We start from the raw sequence: 18,840 nt of genomic DNA, 5'->3' as shown, positions 1-18,840 counted from the left end.
AAACTCTTGACAAAAAAATCGGGCATGAAGTACGGTTATGAGAATGACCCAAATGAAACAAACACTACTTGTCATGGTCCTTATGGGGAATCTGTCTCCCACACTGACATTTTCCTTTTCTGGATGACGTAACCTCACAACAAATCAAAAAACAAAATAAGAAAACCCAAACAGGGCTCTTATCTGAAAACGGCTTGGCAACCAGCAGAAATAAAGCAGCGTTCAGACCGATAGAGATGGCGTTCGGACTGGCAGCAAAGCTGTTCTGAGGTATGTACGGCCGTATGTCACCTTTATGCCCTACGCCATGAGAGGGGAGCATACCTGTAACATACAACGTCCTTAAAACACCTAAGGCTTTGGTATACTGGCCGGATGTTGGGCTATCCTTGGCAGGGGATCCCTTTAGTAAGGAATACTGCAACAGTAATTTGGAAGACATCTACTAACTGCAACCCACTTTTTCATAGAAATTAAGGAGGTAAACACCGTGGCTACTGGTAAGTTACATATCAGTACCACATTGCTTCTAAAACCTGAAAATGTCTAACCATTCAACTTATTTGTAACTGACAGCTGGCATCACACAGACTTTGTAAAGCAGCTTTAAGCAACTTATAGCATTCTATTCCTCTCTTCTACAACTATGTGGAGAACTATCAACAGTCAGTGGTCAAAAGATTAGGGCACTGAAGCAGAATATGCAATGCTGCAATACAACTTATCCCTGGTTTTCATATAAAAAAAACTTTTCCAACAACTAACTCTGTAGGTAAAGAGATTCACTACAACCTCTGCATGCGCTTTAGAAGACTGCTGAACTTATAAGGAACACCTTCAGAATGTAAATCTATGTGTACCAACACTGAAATCCTCAGAAACAATGTTACCTGTACATCATATAAGCTAAGAAAAACTCCCTTCATAAAAATTATCAGACATTATTAACAAACAGGATGGGGAGCCCTTCATGTTCGGTGGCACGAAAAAATGGAAAGGAAAAAACAAAGGTTTCTGGATACTATATTGTGATGACATTTTAGACAGAGAAAAGAAACTCTGAGATGAGATAAACAACATCAGTAGGAAGAGTGCAGTTGTCCTTTAAATGTCTGGATAGTTCACTTCTGGACCAAACATTTTAAAAATAATCATAACAGCCTGCTAAAAAGTTCAGTGCATTCATACTGCCAAGTAAGACTTAATTCACAGAAACTTGTCTCAATCGCATTTGCCTTTTAGGAACTGAATCGAAAGGAACATGCCTAAAACACAAACTCATTTTCCAGAATAATTTTTTGTCACATACATCAAAGAAGTGAGCAACTGTGTGCCTAAAATATAGAAACAATACCCGTGTAAGCCAAACAAGGCTTTTTTCTCATATACAGTTGCCACTTCAAATGTAGCCGGCTATATAAACAATATTCTAGTAGAGAAAAATCATCCAGAGATCTTACAGACTTAATGACTAGTTTTGATCCTTGCAGTAAACCAGCTCTGTGTTTGGCCAAAGCAGGTTCTGTTGAGCAAGGTCAATTTCAACTGTTGACTACATCCTTGCTTTTCAAAACTGCAACAAAAAGATACTTGCACTTTGTTCCAAGACATGGTGATCTCAGAATGAGACTTAATTTCTATTTAGCATTTAGTACATTTTTAAGTATTCAAGGTATTCTCTTGATTTATTGTATTTCATCACATGAACTGCTGTATATATTTGTTCATATTATCGTTAGGTCTGCAAACATCAAACACATTTTTATTTATGTATAAAATATTTTTAGTAGCATTTTAATGCATTTCTAGCATCCTACATTTTTAGTTTCATGGTTCTTTTAAAAAAGTATATTAACTAAAATTTTTAATTATTCAATTGATTGATTAACTAACAGGACTTATGGGTATATATTGGCGCATGGAGTCAAATATTGATTGTATCTGATGAAGTCTGCTATTTTGTGTACGAAAATGCTGTGAATGTATCCTGAATTGCATTAATACTAATACATTTTGTTAGTTTTACATAGCTACATGTGTTTTGCCGCTTCCTATAGTCCGCTGTTCTTTTGGTGTTTTGTGTAGCTTTTGGACTATTGCTCTCCCTTTTTGTTGGTAGTGTGATCTCAGAATTATTTAACCATAAGGTGTAGGAAATTTTCCACCATAGGTTAGGGCTCTAACCTTCAAAGTAGTAGGGAGTTTGTGGTTCATTTTTTTTTTTTCTCATAAGCATGCCACAACGTTTTGGTAACATAGAAGTGTATTAATTTCACCCAGGTTAGGGGCTTCAATTGTCTGTGAATTTTACATTGGCACTGTTCTATGAAAATATGCAACTTCTCAACAAATATGTGGCTGTGCCTAACAGGAACATAATTCTTTAAGAGGAAAGGAAAATGTGATGTCACAGAACACTGTATGGGAGAAAGTCATTTGTGATGGGATGAGCAGCTAGCCATTGTTTAAAGTGCATACATTAAACAGAAAATGTGATGTCACACAATGCTGCATGGAAGAATGCCATCTTTGTGGGGATGGGGAATTAGCTACAGTTATTAAAAAAGGAAGGAATCTGCCTGAATATATAACTTTTAACCCATACTCTGGGTCTTTTGACCACAGCAATTTCCTTTAAAGGTTAATGACTTCTGCAGTACACTCAATGAGCTTACATTATTTCACAACTCCCACAGAACTGTCATTATTCATGCTTCGATAAATTCATCTTACATTACCTGCAGTTTTAAACCTTGGCCTTATCAACAATATATTATGTTATAGGGAACCAAGAAAGCAAACCGCAACTTGGCTATAACACAATTACAATGCTGAAACATTTAATAAAAATTAAAATCCATTAAAAACATAATTAATAGTTTTTGTGGTTACAAATTAAATTACAAAGTGCACCAATACAAACCATACCAAGGGCAGCATTCATCCATAAAGAGACAGCAAGTTCTTATCAAATGTTCTCTCTGCAGGGAAATACCCTCAGTAAGATCTTTTAAGCCTCAATCTACAATGTTCAGTTCAAGGCTGTGTTTTTAGTCTCTACTGTGAGGAAACTGAGGTGGTGGCCCACCTTCTATTGGCACTGTATAAGCCACAGTCATAAGCTGCCCTGCATGCATCCTCTCGTTTACCCTTAATTCACAACCATCTTGAAGCATTCGAATAGCTATTCTGGCTATATTCTTGGAATCATCAAGTCCACAGTGAGGTCTGCCTTCATATTCCATGCCCAGTTTCTCCAGCATACTTTCTAACTTGGTGCTTGATCTTGGAACCTGCAAATGAACAATTCAAATAGGAGGCACAATATTAACATAGTTGTAAACCAGCAAACTGCTTTCTCAAAACTATTAATAGACATAGATACCTAATGAATAACTAATACATTGATAGAATTTCAGAACTGACAAACTGTTTATTCTTTTAACTAGTAAGGACATTGAACAGTGACTACTTATGGGAATGATACCTGAAGATACAACAGAAAAGTAAACAGACACAATGCAGACAAAGCATACTGACTTAACACACTGGATAGCACAGTGGTTAAAGGTTCCTAGTGCTCTGGTTTGGGTTCAGATGGACTGCTTTCTCCACAGTCTGTATGCCTTATCTGTCACAGTGTACACATAGTTTACCAAGATGTTTGGTCACTTTATACTCACATCCCTAGGACATACTAAGAGGTCACGTAGTAATCCTCTAACTTGACTGCAGGTGGGTGACTGTATGTATGTATGTGCCTTATGAGTAATTTGTGTACTATCAAGGACTAACCAGTCCTGGATTTTGCGCCCTATGCTTACTACTTACTGGAAAAGGCTCCAGCATACTGCTAACCATGTAAAAGGATAAAGTAGAAAATTAATGAGCAATTCAAAAGCCAATATGCAGCAATTTACTGTCCATATTATGGGGCACCAAGGTTGCACAAAGGGGTCAGTACATGATACTATTAACCTACAATACCTTTGGGACAGCTAATCCTAGAATCCCTCAAACATACTCAAAATAAATACTCTCCTTATTATGTCAGTTTTAGTAATACAAGACTGAAATTACGAAACAAAATACCGTCAAGTAATTAAACAGAAGACAGACAGACACACACACACACACACCTCTCAAACGTCTAGAAATAACACAAACTTCAAGGCATCTCAGAAAATGCCCCAAGCACAAATCTGAAAAGCAGTTTTGAGGTCACAAATTATTAATTCAGGAAACATAAATCTGCCTTAGTCTGAAGACAAGGAGTAGTACTGTGCAAATCAGTGAATGATCTGTGACAAGAAGAAAAAAGAACTTAGTGTTTCCTCAGGTTTAACTGAAAAATGAGTAATTTTTTACATGTAAACCAATGGAGATAAGCAGCAACAAGGCTCGACCAGAAACTAGAAAGAGGGCTAGATATCCAACTTTGTAAGAGGAAAAGTTAAATTCGCAATAGTCAGCGATGTCTATTTTCCAGCAGTTCTCACTCTGAACAGCCAGTTTCCAAGAGTCAGGAACATTTTTTTTTAAATAAAACCACATAAATAACATTACTGCGTTCATTGACAGGAGTGATACACTGTGCAGCAGACTATGTGAGATAACTGCCAAGAAGCTACGGACTGCAATGCCCTAATTTAATTAGAGCAATTTTTCATAGAAAAATTCCAGGAAGAGAAACACTAGAGATGCACAAAAACATGCTGGGAAGAGGGCTAGGCATCAACCTGTGTGACAGAAAGAGGAGAACTCTACCATTTCCCAGGTAACAATCAGCATTATTGGATTTGTGGTATGTCACGCTCTGACTTGTCTTCTGACCAGTGTGAACATTTAAAAGTATGACAGACTGTATAGCAGTGTACAAAGGCATGCATTTTTATGCACTGTCACCAAGTAAATTTTCTTACACACTGAGCAAGTCTCTTGAATGGGGGCAGTTTTTCAATAATCTTTTCTTTCTCCCAAGTTTCTGCACTGCACTGTAGTCCAAACTGTGAGGGGTACAGAATGGTGTTTGCAGGCTGAAAATAATTTAGTTATGCCCAGTACATACTGGTGCCTGTAACCCTTCTGTGTTTTTTTTCCTGTACTTCATGGCACTGATCCAAATCACTGAATACTATTATATCACCACCAAGCTAACTGAATGGTTTGGAGACTAGGGCCCTAAGACTTCACTAAAAACAGTGATTTTCTTGCTGAACTTTCTCAGTCGATGCAAGTAAATATAAGTTAATTAATAAATATATACTCTCTGCAATAACAAATTTTACAGCATAATTTAACTTTCCATTCTAGACTAAATCCCATTGAAAACATCCAAACTCGGTGGCTCCCATAAACTTTTTTATTCTTTTCCTTTTATGAAAATTTAAATAACTGGCATACTAACGTGCAACTGGAGGAGTACACTTGCTAAAGAGGTACATGTTTATTTATTAATTGCCATTGGAAACTGGTTAGGTGGACTGGTCAATTGGGCCTTTTCAGCCAATACCTGAGCTTAAAAGGAACAACTGGCAAGATAAATTACTTAAAGGCAGAAATATTAGCAACACGCATTTAAGATGCTTCAAAAACACCACTGTGTGTGTGTATATATATATATATATATATATATATATATATAGACACACACACACACACACACACACACACACACACACACACACACACACACACACACACACACACGTATGGATTTCTGCTACCTTTGTCAAATTGTACTTTGGTCGACATCTGTTTAGTCAATACTATTTAGCCAATGAAACAAATGGTCGACAAATCTAACAGAACAGACCATACCTCTGAAGTGTCCAGATTTTCACAGAATGTCCAGATTTGTGCCTTTTATTTTTTTGTCTGTTTCTTTATTTTTTTAAAAGTAATATTTAAAAATATGCATATTTTTCGGACTCTGTCTTCCCATTACTTATGGCTTTGTTCAGATTTCTTGCTCCAAGAGGTTGAGAGGTATGGATAGGATGATTCTCATGGCTGAAGTTGCTCTTTCCCTGAGAATTGTGCAATCTCAGAATTAGTATACATAATTAGCAAGGGGTGGGAGCACAAAAAACGTTTTCTTTCATTTCTTGTTTTTCAGTTTATGCATGTGTGAGATTTATTCTGGGCATGTGAGCAGTGGTGTGTCGATGTGCATAATGTCAATAATTTGGTGTTGAGATAATGCACATTGATATTAGTGCATTAGTGCCGTTTGGCACACACACACACACATATATATATATATATATATATATATATATATATATATATATATATACATGCACACACACACATACACACACACACACACCACACACCCACACATATATATATATATATATATATATATATATATATATATATATATATATATGTGTGCGCACACACACATGTATACACATACACAACTTAGAATTATGTGTGTGATCGTTATACACAACTTGGCACATCATTCTATTTACTTGCAAACGATCATAGTGGAGCTAGAAAAGATAGTAGTGTGACATCTTATCCCGCGCCTCTATAACAACTACACTGTGCTTTGCTCTTATGTTTATTTAGTTTCCTTCTGAATTCTTTTAGTGAGTTCTGTGACCTTGTATCTAAAGCTAGGGCCTATGTTATGAAGGCTCTTTTCCCAACAGTGGTACCAAATCTAGGTCTTTTGTGGAGCAGTCTCTCCCCTCACATGGTTGTATCCCTAACAGGAATTTTGGATTTCAGTGGAGGACAATGTGACTAAGCACTAATATTTTACATATGAGGGTACATAGTGAGAATACTCTGCTTTAAACTGGAAGTCAGTGGAAGTCCTTTAGTAGGTCACAGTGATGTGTCTTACTGGCTGGCTAAGAGTGCAAAGCAATATTTTTTGCTTTCTAATTGTTTTTGGGAGTTAATACTAGAATGGAGGTTTATAAGGGGTACAGCATGTTCAGGTTTAGGAATTAGAATATTTTTAGCTACTTATTGTCTTGCTTTTTTTGGTGACAGAAGACATGTTATACTGCTGAAAACCCTTAAATGGCCCCAAACTTTGCTTGCCATGAGATTAGCATGGTCTGAGAAAGACTGTGGGATCCAGAAGGGTACCCAGATATTTTTGTATGGTTACAATGGGCCTAGCCATGCATTCCAAATCTCTGACAAGTTCTGATATCCTTGACAAGTATAAGCATGGGCCTGGGAGTAGAACCATTTACAGGTTGCCTGTGTCCATTAGAAACATAGCTGCCAAACCAGGGATGAATTTCTGGTCTCCCATCCAATTGTCTAAGTTGCACTTGAACTGAGTTAGGGAGGAACTCTGCTTCACATAGCAGATGGAGTCTGTTCCATAGACTTGGCAGTCTCTGGGGTACATACCTACATTTCCAGCAGGTCTTATTTAGATCACAGGCAAAGTTTAAGTCTTTAGAATGGGTAACTCTGGTGCTGTTTGTTTTGTGGATATACAGTAGGTCCATCAGAGTGGGGTCCGACAATGCCCTGTATGCCAGGCATAGCTCTCCCCTCAAAAGTCTGTAGGAGACAGAATACAGGTATGGGGGCCTTGAGGCGGTCTGCATAGGACATTTTACTTATGCCCTGTATTCTTTTAGTGAGGAACTTCTATGGGCATTCCAGTTGTTGGATATACCTGGTTAGGTACATCCCAAAGGGGGCACTGTACTCCATGATAGGTCTGGTGAATGCCAAATACAGTGGAAAGTACAGTTGTGTACACTTACCATAAATGTACATGTTCGAGTGTATTCACTGTCGCAGTCATTACATTTGGGTAATCTGCTGGCAGGTTGCCCTCAGTCAGCCTGAATTCCAAAGTCTTGGGTCCTGCATCGGTTGCTGTCTCCTCTTCCATGATGTCAGGTCGTCAGGGGTATAAAACAAGCAGCCGCCGCCATTTTCTTTAGTTTTTCTTGCCCCAGATGTCAGGTGCCCCCCAAATAGGTAGCAAAAATATATATATAACTATATATACATGCAACAATACAAACTTTACCTTCATCTACAAGCAAATATACCACAAAGGTTGTAGAAGATAGTGAAGGAAAGAGAAACTCCAGAATAAAATAAAAGGGGGATGGCGGACGGGTAACCTGGACTGCAACAGTGAATACACTGAACATCTACATTTATGGTAAGTGTACACAATTGTACTATGTTCTTTGTGTTTCACTGTTGCAGTCATTACATTTGGGTAGAATCCCAAAGCTATGGATGGGAGGCTGGAGCTAAACTGCATTAGGGGCGGCTATAAGGCCCTGCAGAACTGCAGTGGCAAAGCCTGTCCTGGACTTCGAGTAGAGAGGCAAATGATAATGCTTTGTAAAAGTGTGAAAAGAACTCCAAGTAGCAGCCTCTAGAATTTCTTTGGTGGTACTGCTCTGAGAAAAGCTGCTGATGTAGCTGCAGCCCTGGTGGAATGATACCTAATGCCCTTGGGCACAGGTTTATCATGGTCTAAGTAGCAGAAATGAATGCAGTGGCTTATCCACTTTGAAATAGTCTGCTTTGAAATAGTCTTTCCCTCTGATCCTGCAGTAAATGTCACTAGTAACTGCTCAGTTTTTCTTAGAGCTTTAGTCTTGCTCAAGTAGAATCTTAGTTGTCTGTGTACGTCCAAAGAATGCAGAATCTGCTCCCCCTTGTTCTGCGGATTTGGATAAAAAGTTGGCAGATGAATAGTTTGGTTAAGAGCCACACTGGAAACCACCATAGGCATAAATGAAGGATTGGTCCTGAGGGACACCCTGTCTGGGTAAAATATGATAAAAGGCTCCACAGCCATGAGGGCCTGTAGCTCTGAGACCCTTCTTGCTGAAGTAGTTGCCAGGAGCAGAGCTGTTTTCCATGATAAGAACTTTAGATCTGCAGTAGCAGCTGGTTCAAATGGAGGCAGGGTGAGCTTTTCCAACACATAACTGAGGTCCCATGCAGGAATTGGTGATCTTCTGGGAGGCCTTAAATTTTTGGCCCCTCTAAGATGCTGCTTTAGTAAAGGATGAGAAAAGATTGGTGGCTCTGTGTTGCAATGAGCCGAGATGGCAGAGGCGTGGATTTTTATTGATGAAAAAGATAGGCCCTTGTCAAGCATCTCAGTCAAGTATTGTATAATCTGTGGAATATTTGGCTCTGCTGTATCAGTTCCTTGTGCTTGGTTCCAAGCACAGAATCTCTTCCATTTATCAGCATAAGATTTTCTAGCACTAGGCCTTCTGGCTTCCAAAATGACATCCATCACAGCTTTACTGAGAGGTGTTGTTTGAATAACTACATGAAAGCCATGCTGCCAGGTTCAATGTTTGGAGCTGATTGTGCAGGATCTGATGGTTTTGCTGGGACAGTAAGTGAATATTTGAGACAAGTACCAAGCTGGGAATTGAGACATGTTCCTTAGGATTGGGTACCAGTATTGGCGGGGTCAGTCCGTGGCAATTAGTATCATCTTTGGTTTCTCTTGTCTGACTTTTAGTAGGACCTTGGGAAGAAGAGGCAGAGGAGGAAAGGTGTAAACTGATAGGTTTTTCCAACTGAAGGATAGGGCGTCCACTTTCCATGCTTGTCTGTGATAAGTCCTTGTGCAGAATTTTTCCAGTTGATAATTTCCAGGAGAGGCAAATAGGTCTATGTCTGGGCTCCCCCATTTCTTTGTTATCATGCTGAAGACTTGTGGATCTAGTTTCCACTCGTGAGGGTCCATAAGGTTTCTGCTTAAATAGTCTGCCAGAGTATTTTGCTTTTCTGGCAGGAATTGAGCTTGAAGATGTACTTGGTAAGTCAAGGCTGTGTCCTACAGTGCCATGGCTAGTCTGTAAATGGGGTATGAGTGCGTACCCCCCTGCTTGTTTATATACCACATAACCGTGGTGTTGTCTGTCTTTATTAGTAGTTGTCCTGGATGAAGTAAGTCCTTGAAGGCTGTCAGGGCATTTTTAACAGCTAACATCTCTTTTTGGTTGATATGCAGATGCATTTGTTTTGGGGTCCATATGCCCTGAATGCATCTTCCCGCCAGGTGGGCCCCCCATGCATAATCTGATGGGTCTGTTGTTAAGGTTTGGCTGGCTGGGGGTAGAGTGAAAGCCCATCCCATGTTTTGGTGACATGCCTTTGCCCATCATAGAAACTCCTGTTGTAGGCAGGGAATGAGAGTAATCATTTTTTTCCAGACTGTGACAATGTTGACTCCATAAACTTTTTAGGTACCATTGTAGTTTTCTCATATGCAGTCTTGCATATGGAATCAGCAGAATGCAGGATGCCATGAACCCCAAAGCCAGCAGAGTTTGCCTTGCAGATAACTGGGTTTTTGTTGCCATCAATTTGAAGTAGTCAGTTGCCTTTGTTTGTCTGGCGTGAGGAAAGCCATCTGGGCAGTTGTATTCAAGCTTGCACCCAGGAATGTTATCTTTTGAGAGGGTACCAGTTGTGATTTCTTTTCGTTTATTGTGCACCCTAGGCATGTTAGAAGCCTTTTCACAAATGCCAGATGCTGAAGAAGAATGTCCTTGTTCTCTGCTTGAATGAGACAGTCGTCCAAGTAAGGATATATTTGTATATTTCTTTGTCTGCAAAATGCAATTACTGGTGCCAGGCACTTTGTAAAGACCCTGGGCGCAGTAGATAAGCCAAAGGGCAGTGCAGAGAATTGGTAATGCATAAAGCCAGCCTTGAAACGGAGGTATCTTCTGCACGATTCCCTTACTGGGATATGCAGGTATGCCTCTTTTAGGTCTAATGTCACCAGCCAAGTGTTCTTAATAAATCCAAAAACAGGTTAGAAAAACCAGCAACACAGTCCGAGAAGGGTCAGTTAACACTATTTACTCCACTGTTTGAAGCGCCTTTCATCAGCCTGGTAGCAAACTTCTTCAGAAACAGTTACAGCAATAAAAAAACCTTCCTTATAACTAAGACAGGTGATCAGCGTTCACCAATTGCATCACTTTGTTCTACTTAAGCAAACACACTTTAAAATTAAAGTGACAACTGCTGATAACCAGTAATAAAACAACATTAAAATATATAAACACAAAGTATGTGAACATGTCTACGACAATAACCACAATACACAAAAGTAAAAAAATTATTAAAAGTTGTTTTGTATAACTCAATCATTGGCAGAAATAATATATGTTTTTAACAAAATGTGACTCATCTCTGCAAGCTCTTTAATTTGAGAATGCTACCGATTGAGCATGAATCATTCAACCCAGGAAAATTGTAGGCATTCAGCCTCACTTGCCAGGCTAATTCAAGTGCATCAAGTTTGAGTGGTCTAGGGCCACCCCTACTATCATACTTGGCTTGATCAATGATGATAAATTTAAAAGCATTTTCTTTATTCAAAATAATGTGCTTAGCTAGCACATTTTCCAGTTTACATTTATTCATAGCATATTGGTGTTCATAAATTCTGTCACGGAGCCTTCACTCCATCTTTCCTATACAGAAAGCAGGACAGAGTGTACACCTAGCCAGGTAAACTACAAAAGATGAATTACAGTTGAATCTGCCTTTCAATTTATAAGTTGCACCATTAACCTTAAACAAATTAGTGACTTCTACAACTTTACAATAGTTGCAGTTTTGACATTTATTCATCCCAGTATTCCGTGCTACTGGGGTGTGTTGCTGTTCTAAGAGGGTTTTAAGGTTCTTCCTTCTTCTAAATGTCACTCTAGGGGTCTCACCTACTTTAACGTAAATGTTAGGGTACATCTTAAACAGGTCCCAATTTTTCTGTAAGATGTCCAAACATAAGTAACTATGTGAACTGAATGTAGTGATGAAGGACAATGTGGCATTCTTGTCCTCACTAACCAATGCTCTACTAGTGGTGTCTGAATATTCATCCACTACACTGTGCATACTAGACGGTGTCAGTAGGAGTTTAGCACTAAGTAAAGGAATGTATACCCTATCCACTCTCTTAGTTGTAACCTCTTGGATAAGGGCATCCAAGAGGGGCTCTGGGTATCCACGGTGCAAAACAGCACATTCATCAGAAAAATCTTCATCCAAACTGGTCATTCTGGAGGCCCTCACTAACTGGCCCTTAATGACTGACCTCTTTTGGTGAAAGGGATGGCTACTGGTGAAATGGAGAAACGTATTGGTGTACGTGTTTTTTCTGAATATCCTTGCTACATAACTATTAATAGTGTAACTGTTCACTAGGCAAATATCTAGGTACGCTATAGTATCAGTGTTGAATGTAGAAGTGAATTGCTGGAAATGCGTAGTGCTGTTGAAATATTCCAGCACATACTAACTATCTCGCTCATCTCCATTGATGAGAATGAAGATGTCGTCCAGGTATCTCGTATAGAAAACAAAGGAATCACAACATGTATTGCTGTTAAACACATATTCCGATTCCCAGTAAGCCATGACCAGATTTGCGATGCTAGCTCCGCACGGTGACCCCATTGCTACCCCTAATTTTTGCAGAAAAAAATGGTCTTGGAACATAAAATAATTGTTAGAGAGTACCAGATCAATAAGTTCCACGACCAAACTAATTTCCGCGGTTGTTTCTTTAACATAAGTGCTACCCATTCTATAGCTACCTCGTGGGGGATACAAGCGTAGAGATCTCTCACATCAATAGTGAGACAATTAAAGTTCACGTTGAAGTCTAAGTCCTCAATCTTTTTCAAGAATGACCATGAGTCTTTACATATTTGAGTCTCATGGCATAAGAACTTTTGTAAAATGGCATCTACCACTTTAGCACACGAGTATGTTGGTGAACCTCTGCTATCCACTAGTGGTCTCAAAGGAGGATTCTCAATACACTTATGGATCTTGGGGATGCCAAATATACATGGGTATCTAGGGTACAAAGTTGTCAAGTAATTATAAATCTTCTGGTCGATTCTACCTTCAATAAATAAGTCCTCAATACAGTTCTTGATTAAACTAGAAGACTTATTTACCTCTGAACGTGAACTAGTAGTGCATGCATCAGTATTCAGCAATGCATTCATACGTTGCTGGTAGTCTAAATTATTAAATACAACCAGCCCTCCACCTTTGTCCGGTTTACAAAAACGCAGTCCTTGTGACTTGATGAATTGTAAATGTTCGCGTTCATCCCTATTAGTGTTATTAGCAGCTCTATGTTTAAACCCGACCTTTATGGCATGCCTACTATCCAATTCACAAAGCTTCTCAAACAAGTCCAATACAGGGTGCAATGGGGGATTATACGTACTAGGAATATAGAAATTGTCAGGGTTACCAGTATTCAATACGTCACCCATAATTAAGTTAAAATTCAACTTCCTAGTATATGTTTTAATGTCCACAATAGTGTCTACTATGTTCAATGCTTGAGAAGGAACAAAGGTCAAACCTTTAGACAGAAAGTCAACAATGTCCGTGCTAAACTCTGTAGAAGTGAAATTGTAGAGCTTAAAGTCACCTGATTTATTCAAGATAATCTCTGTATGTTGTTGACCAATTTGGTTGACAATAATTGTGTGGCAGTCATCATAAGAAGCCTGATTGTCATGCGATACAGTTTCCTGATGACAGCCAGGGGCAACATCATTTGAAAGAGATAGAAAAGATGGTAAATCAGACTGGTCATGGGCAATTAGATCGTGTTTTTGTTGAATTTCTGCTTGCCCTTGTATTGGGTCTGTTGATAGTTTCTCTGTTTGGACCTGTCCCCTGAATAGGGGCCCTGCCGAAAATTCTCCTGCTGGTGAGAGTTATTTCGGCCAGGATGGCCACTCCGCAGTCTCTCACTCCAAGGGACCCCCTGGATTCAACTGGGTCGCTCAAGTTACTAGTGGAGCTGTGATTAGCATGTAGATTAGGACTAATCCTATTGTCACTACAGTTAACAACATCATTCACTTTGTTTTCATTCTCATTAACAATGGCGTTATAATTAACGCCAGAATTATCAGATTGGCCTGGAAAAACATTACCTTTTCTCCAGAATTGAGCTGGTGAAGGATCCGGGTATGCAGTACCTAAATGGTACACTTTACAGTCCCTTTCCAGCTTGTTAGACTTTAGTTTAAGCATGTACTGGTCGATACTGGTGAAGACCCGACCATACTCATACTTGTATCTCACAAACTCCATATCTGATTGTATACTTTTATCTAGTTCAAGTCACAAACAGGGATAGCTCCTCTACCCATAAACTGTAGTGTTTCACCATAATTTCAAGCAGCTCCAGACCCTGGCAGTCAAATAACCTGACCAATTTAGTATGGAAAACAGAACCAGCCTCCAACCCCGTAGGGTGGGAAAAACGCCTTAGACCTTTCGGGACTACTTTCCGAGTAAGGCATTCATGGAAGTATGAGATCTCCAGTTGTAACTTCCAAAATTTTACAAGACATACATCAAATGATTTAAATTTTTCAATTATATTGTCAGAAACTAAGTTATTACCTTGCTCAGGTTGTTTACCAAAGTTGTCAATGTTGTATTCACTTGATAAACAAAATCCATTAGCCAGCCACGCTGCTAAAGGCAGACTACCGGTGTTGCCTTCATATTCATTCGGTACAGCTGCCCCATGTTGGCCCGAGGGTGAAGTAGATGGAATATTGGCAGGGTGACCTTGAATCGGCAAGCCCGGTAAATTTTGACTGCTTGGAACCGATGAGTGAATATGAACATTTGGATGCAAGTTAACAGTAGGCAGAAATGGGATAGACAAAGCAGCCAGTAAGTGAGCATTGGTAACCTCTGCATTACCCGGTACAACAGTCTCACTCACTTCCTGTGTTTTATTTGATTGCTTCAAGTTAGAAACTGTAGAATTATCAGGTTTACTATTTGAGGAAGGTGAAACAATTCCGATCGACACCTCAACTTGTGTAGCCGTCCTAACGTCTGAATGGCTGGTATTTAAAACAGGCTGTTGCTGTGATACTACGATAACTGCAGGAAGGGAATGACAGAGTTCACGTTGATCAGCATCCAACTGCTCCAGTCGTGAAAAAAAAAGAATCAATTTTACTGTAGAGAGAGTCCAACACGCTGTTGGGGACCGGACCCTGTTGGGAATACAATAAGCAGCAATGATGTTGGGTCTAAAGACCTCCGGAGTATCACATGGATCAAATGGACTATTGCTGGATCGCAAACCAGTTGCCATAACAAACTGGGAACACAAACAAGGCAAGAAACTAAATAAATCCAAAAACAGGTTCGAAAAACCAGCAACACAGTCCGAGAAGGGTCAGTTAACACTATTTATTCCACTGTTTTAAGCGCTTTTCATCAGCCTGGTAGAAAACTTCTTCAGAAACAGTTACAGCAATAAAAAGCCTTCCTTATAACTAAGACAGGTGATCAGCGTTCACCAATTGTATCACTTTGTTCTACTTAAGCAAACACTTTAAAATTAAAGTGACAACTGCTGATAACCAGTAAGAAAACAACATTAAGTATATAAACACATTAAAATATGTGAACATGTCAACGACAATAACCACAATACAAAAAAGTAAAAAAATTAGCCAAGCATTCTTGCCCAGCATGGGCAGAAGCTGCTGCAAAGTTAGCATTTTGAATTTTGGAATGTCCAGGTATGTGTTCAGAATTGATAAATCCAGTATTGGGCACCAGGCCTGGTCTTTTCTGGGTACCAAGAACAGTCCTGAAAAAAACCTTGTCCTTTTTCCTGTTCTGGTACTGGCTGAATAGCCCCCATATCTATGAGGGACGTAACCTGTTTCTGTGCCTCTGCCCATTGAATTTTTGGCAGATCTGGCCAACCGTTTGCAATTGGCAGAGTGTGGAAGTGGAATCTGTATCCCTGAGATACTATGTTTAACACCCACTTGTCCTGGGTTATTAACTGCCAATTTTGAGCATAAAGTGCTAATTTTCCCCCTAAGGGTGCTGCCAAAAGATAAGTGCTTGGTGATGGCAGAGGGAAGTCATTGAGACTGCTTGCTGCAGGGTTTCCCTTTATTTCCTCCAGATTTGGAGGTAGAAGCACCCCATTGCTTTGACCTGTATGAATCCTGTGACTGGTATCTAGAACCTTTAGGGTGCCTGGATTTGCCCCGTTGAGCTCTGTCGGACACAGGAAAGGACCAGTTTTATGTAGACCAGTGTCTGCTGAATCTTGGTGGCTGCATTTGTAAGAAGTCTTTTACAGTTTGCATAGACTTAGCTTTGTCTTCCATTTTCTTTAAAACATCTTCTGCCTTAATACCAAACAGAGTATCATGCTGTAAAGGTGCATCCAGCAATTTAGCTTTAACATGATCAGGCAAATTTTGCTCTTTTAGTCAGGCATGCCTCCTAATCACAGATCCGGTAACTACGGCCCTGCAGGAGGCCTCAAAGGAATCAAAACCACATTGCAAAGTATGCTTTCCAACTTGTTCTGCTGCATGCAATAATTCCTGCAGTTCTTTATTTTCTGCACATTCAGAAATCAACATCATTTTCTTTTTTAGTAATCCCATAACATATTGCTGATACTTGAGCATATGAAACTGGCAGTTTAAGGCCCTAATTGCCAAGGTTGCAGATGTATAAACCTTCTTTCCCCATCTATGCAGTGCCCTTGAACCTCTGTCAGAGGGGGTAGGATTTTTTTTTTGCTGTTGAGGCCTTAACACTTTTGGACCCTGTGAAATAGTTTCAGGGTCAGCAGCAGGGTTTCTAAATAAAAATTTGTGCGAGTCAGGAACCCTGTAATATCAGTCTGGCTTGCTGGGAGCTGGAGGTAAGGATTCTGGAGTCAAGCTTGACTCCGAAAACACATCATCCACAATGTCTAAAGTAGGAGGTATGGCTAAAGGCCTATGCTGAGGGAGAAGAAGGAAATCCTGGAGCCTCTTTTTTGATTATGAGAAATCTTGACTATCCCAGTGAAAATGCTCCCTCAAAGTATGCAGGGTTTCTCCAAAGGAATAATCTTCAGGAGAGATGCAGATGGGATAGATTCCTCTGCATCAGAATCCTCAGAGGGAGGTATAGATAATTCCTGATCAGAAGAGGAATCAGAAGAAATAGAAACCTGATCTTAAGAGTCATAATCAGTGTCTTGCCTAGGCCTCATCAGGAGGGGGTTGGGAACCCCTGATCAAGGTAATTAGGTCTTCAGCCATTTTGATCATCTGTTTTTTGAGCATAGAGGCCTGTGCACATGGCTCATGCGTCGTTTTTTTAGCTTTAGAAGTTGTTTTTGTCTTTGATTTTGAAGCTGGTGTCTTTTTTATATAAAAATGTTGTGGCCTGAATACACCCTCAGAAGCCGGTGCCTGCTCAGCGGCTCCGGACCCATCTGAGGGAGAGACATCCATGGGTACAATACTTTGAGAATCTCGTGGCGTGCCGGATTCCGCATGGGTCTCGGTAGGGGCCTGCGACTCGAAAGTAGCGGGTATCAGGGGCTGCGAAAGCACCTCAGTGAGAAACGGCGAATCGGCGACTGGCTGAGGAGAAGCTTCGTCGTCGGTTTTGGACCTCAACGGTCTGTCTCTATCCTTTTCTTTGCGTTTTTTGTGTACTCCGGTAGTCAGATTACTATCCAACGACATTTCAGGATAGTTAAATCCGTTTCCAAAATATTTTGAGGCAAAGATATACCGACACTTAATAGTGCGTTGGTTAAATCTAGCACAAAACCGACAGCCAACCGGCACTTGCGAACTGCTTCTGCTTCGGGCACCGCACAGCAAGAAAGACTAAAGAAAATGGCATTGGCTGCTTGTTTTAGACCCCTGACGACCTGATGTCATGGAACAGGAGTCAGCAACTGACGCAGGACCCAAGACTTTGGAATTCAGGCCGACTGAGGGCAACCTGCCAGCAGATTACCCAAATGTAATGACTGCAACAGTGAAACACTTGTGACTGGCCTTAGAGGTGGCATCCATTAAAAAAGGCCCCAAGGAAGATGGAAGTTACATGACAATCAACTGAAGATCTCATAAGCCTAAAGTTTATCCAGAAGAAGAATCATTGGAGGGAGAACTATACAGACAAGCAATGTATTACAGTGTGTCTGTTAAGCAGAGAAAGTAGTTGCGTAAGTAAACTTACCATAATAGTAGATGGTCAAAGGATCTCTGCTGCAGTAGCCTAATCTACATGGGTTATATCTTTCAAGGATATAGCAGCCAACAAGCTTCCAAAGCTTCAGGCCACATTCCATGTGCCCAAACCATTAGTCAGCTCTAGCTGAGCTGACTAAAAGGACAGGTTTGGGCACCATGCTCTCCATAGCTTTCATGCCAGTGAAGAAACAGAGGCTGAGCTCTGAAAGAACAATGCTAGGAACAAAAAACAAAAGTCCACACCCTGACAGAAACAACACATCAAGAAACAACAGGGATGAAGGGAGGGAGCTGCTGCTGCAGCAGTGATTATTCAAACATTGACTGTTATGGTAAGTTTATTTAGACAACTGTACTATGTTCTTCATACTGACCACTGCTGTAGTAGCCTAAACTATATGGGGAGATTATCATAGCTTTCAAATTTTGGGAGAGGGAAGAGAAGAGAAGAGTCTAGGAGCCTCTGGAGAATTGTTCTAGCAAAGTCTGATCTTGACCTAGGGAAGAAGCAAGCTTACAGTGCTTTGTAAACGTATGTATAGTGGACCATGCTGCTGCTTCTAGAATACTTCTAGAATCCGACCCTTTCAAAAAGCCATAGATGAAGCCAATGCCCTGGCAGAGTGGGCCCCGACACTGCCTGGATTAGTTTTATTGTAGCGAGTATAACAAAAGGCAACAGCCTTAGACAACTATTTGGAAATATTTATTATTTTATTTTATTTTATTTGCAGTTGTTTAACCAGGATAGTCCATTGGGCCT

The 18,840-nt window shown here is 40.0% G+C and overlaps 1 protein-coding gene across 1 annotated transcript in view; it reads right to left on the bottom strand.

Annotated features, from left to right (window-relative positions):
* Positions 1 to 1,007: 1,007 nt before the first annotated feature.
* ERI1 (exoribonuclease 1) overlaps positions 1,008 to 18,840 on the bottom strand; it is a 179,252-nt gene continuing 161,419 nt past the window's right edge. The window contains exon 7 of the mRNA XM_044060940.1: positions 1,008 to 3,293. Within this exon, the coding sequence (XP_043916875.1) occupies positions 3,051 to 3,293 (243 nt within the window). The 3' untranslated portion in view covers positions 1,008 to 3,050. The remainder of the gene's footprint in view (positions 3,294 to 18,840) is intronic.

This window comes from Protopterus annectens, chromosome 2.part0 (genome assembly GCF_019279795.1).
Source record: "Protopterus annectens isolate FY-2018-M chromosome 2.part0, PAN1.0, whole genome shotgun sequence".
NCBI classification, from domain to species: Eukaryota; Metazoa; Chordata; order Ceratodontiformes; family Protopteridae; genus Protopterus; species Protopterus annectens.
Note: the sequence above shows the minus strand (reverse complement) of the source record. Positions and strands in the feature narration are given on the sequence as shown.